This window comes from Saprolegnia parasitica (assembly GCF_000151545.1).
Source record: "Saprolegnia parasitica CBS 223.65 unplaced genomic scaffold supercont2.929, whole genome shotgun sequence".
NCBI lineage: Eukaryota > Oomycota > Saprolegniomycetes > Saprolegniales > Saprolegniaceae > Saprolegnia > Saprolegnia parasitica.
Window position 1 is genome coordinate 1 of NW_012157323.1, and position 2,848 is coordinate 2,848.

At 55.4% G+C, this 2,848-nt stretch overlaps 2 protein-coding genes across 2 annotated transcripts; both read right to left on the reverse strand.

Moving 5' to 3' along the window:
* Positions 1–88: 88 nt before the first annotated feature.
* On the reverse strand, positions 89–481 carry SPRG_18031 (hypothetical protein; the record flags this gene model as incomplete). The annotated part of the gene is made up of 1 exon (XM_012357457.1): positions 89–481. A coding segment is annotated over one exon (393 nt), but the record flags the coding sequence as incomplete, so codon positions are not given.
* A 247-nt stretch (positions 482–728) lies between these two features.
* Positions 729–1,144, reverse strand: SPRG_18032 (hypothetical protein). The gene has a single exon (XM_012357458.1). The coding sequence runs from the start codon at positions 1,134–1,136 to the stop codon at positions 789–791; it is 348 nt and encodes a 115-aa protein (XP_012212848.1). The 5' UTR covers positions 1,137–1,144; the 3' UTR covers positions 729–788.
* Positions 1,145–2,848: the final 1,704 nt, after the last annotated feature.

Genomic DNA, 2,848 nt, shown 5'->3' on the forward strand with positions numbered 1-2,848 from the left:
CGTAGTAGTCGAGGAGCGTGCCGGCATGCGTGATCTTCCACACGTGGCCTGCGTACGTGTCTTGCGTGTAGAGCATGTCGGGTGCCACGCGGCTGTACGGGACGTCGACGCCGTCTTCGTCGACCCAGAAAATGTTGATGGGCTCTCGGAAGCGGCACACAAAGGTGATGCAGGTCGGCTGCTGGCTCGTCGGCGACCGACGACCCGGCGCATCGAGCGGTGGCGCCGACGGCGGCTGCGTCGCAACGGTCGTCGTGCATGGCGCAGTGGCTGCTTGGTGCTCGAGGATCGCTTGCTTGAGCGAGTAGTTGGGCATGAGCTCCGTGGACGGCAGCTCTTCGTTGGTCACGGGACTCCGCCGGTGCGACTGGAACCAGCGCGTGATCTGCGCCCGCTCGTACGAGTGGCCATCACGCGCGATCACGGGGTCGCGCATGATCTCACACGAGATCGGGCACAGGAACGACCGCAGTTCGGCCATGTTGCACTATCGATCGGATGTGGTGGAACAGAGACCATCACTCTGAGATGACGTGCAATTCAAACCACATCTGCAAAACGGTTCGCGAATCAAATCCTTGCTTCATACTTGGCTTTACATGATATGGTGGCAAGTCGATTGTGAAGGTCAAGAGAAACACATACCACCTCTATGCGGCTATTCCCGGCTCGGTCGCAGCAGCCAAGCCGTAGCAGCCATGACCTTTCCTGGCACAATCTGCAATTTTGTTCGTAAAAAGTGTACATTGGAACGTTGTCGTTATAAATAATTTAGGCGCGAGGGACCTTTAGTCGTCGTCCTCGATGAGGGCCTCTTCAATCACGTAGAGCTTCTTGCCGAGGGCTCGGCGCTGGTTCTTGCTCCACTCGGTTTCGTAGGGACGGAATGGCACACAGTGCCCGCCCACGATCGTCAGGAACCGGAATTGCGCCGGGCGCGTCGGCTTTGTCGGGCGGTGCGTCCAGTGCACCTTGGAGAGGACGCTAAAGAGGTGCAGGCTCGGCACATTGGCGCTCGAGAGAGCGCCAAAGACTGCATTCGGCCGGGGCTTCGTGACGCGGGACCAGTTGATCGGGTGCGTCGTGGCCTGGCGCGACGAGGCAAGGATGCGGCCGAACGAAGAGCGTGTGAGCATGATCAAGCAAAACAAAAATGAGAAGCGATGTACGATCGCACGGTGGTACCGTCTATTCCCACCCCATTTTTCAAAAAGTTCTCGCGCCAAAAAATTTCGCGCGACAACCGAAAACAGGCGGCGAACGATAGATGTCACGTGTGGTAGAGAGCGTCCCGTTCCAACGAGCATCCATGGACTGCCACGTGTCCTGTTCAGAAACCAAGCGGCTTTTAGAGCGCTGCTTCAGACAATGCATCGGCAAGGGCGATGGGAAGCACGGAAATTTTTCGCGAGGCTGTATGACGATTCGAAAACGTGGTTGAATGTAGAAGACTCGGCGCTTGATGGGAAGCCGCGGCTCTTGACTGGCGCGTAGTATCATCCTACGAGCGGTCTCCCGCGCTTTGAGTATCTTGAAATTGCTGGACAAAACGGAAACACGCAAGGCGGAGGTGGGGTCATGAGCATGCTTCTTCCTGTTGGTTTTACACGACATATATGAAAGTGTGCTTCGCAGCTCAACTGAATGAAGTGGTGGGATACACGAGAAACTCTAGCACAGCAGCCTGCCTGGCAGCAACTACAAAATCGCCATTGCTAGTCTCGCAAGTCGCAAGGGCCTGGCGCAAGCGGTCGGCCGTTGATGTCGTATTTGTACTACAGCTTGGCTTAAGTGTCCAAGCCTAGAAGAACGTACATTTATATGCATGCGCTTCACGTCAAAGCGTGATCCTCCAGATAACGCGGAATAAGGATTGAATTAACGAGAAGGACAGGTCGACTTAAACGCTACGACATGTTGTCTTCGTCGCACGTCTCCACAACGGAGCGGAGTTTGTTACTGGTACTTTGGTGATGTCCGCTTCGAGGCGCAAGTCGGCGGTGCGTCAAGGGTGCCAGCGTCAACGGCGCTTTGGTTGTTGTTGTTGTCAGTGGGGTGCGGAGACCCGTCGAGGGGAACGGAGACGGCGTGGGGGCTCGAACGTACTTGCGCGGCTTCTGCTCGAGCCGGCGCGCTTCCTGCACTTCGAGGGCTTGAAGAATCTTGGTACCAAACATGGTGGAGTGTGTTGAACGTGGGCAAATGCAAACTGACAGGGACGGCGCGATCTTCCAGCGTTGGAATGACCGCGAAAAAATTGCATGAGACCAGCCAATCCGCGGTCCGTTCGATGTAGCCCACCCAATGAAAACGCTGTAACGGTGACACACGCTGAAGCCAAATTTACGCGTTGGTTCGACGCCGATACTCGCATTAAAGCATCCCAAAGGTACTTCGACAAGAAGCAACCTGATCGCAGCGTCACGGACGTCGACTTCACATGAGGAACAGCATATTCGTTGTCCAAAGAGGAAGCGCATGGCTTCTGGCAGCGCACGACTCATGCGATGCAAACGCCCGGCTCTTTCCCGCTGTCGAGGATACAATAATCCGAGACCAACCTACGCCAGTGTCGCATGCGACGTTCACACGTGCAGCGGTGCATCGGACATCAGGCATCAACATGACCACCTCCGATGACGCAACGACACGTATTGCGCGAGCCTCCGATCCCAAACTTTTTCCATGCAGTTTTCTTCAAGTTCTAGGACCTAGGATCATGGGCATGAAATTTCATTCGCAAGGACGAGCCAATCTATATGCTCGAATGTGCAATCAATCGGCCACGCTCATTTTGAGATGGTAGTGCTGCGTTGTTTTTGGCTGGATTTGGGTGACGCCATTCCAG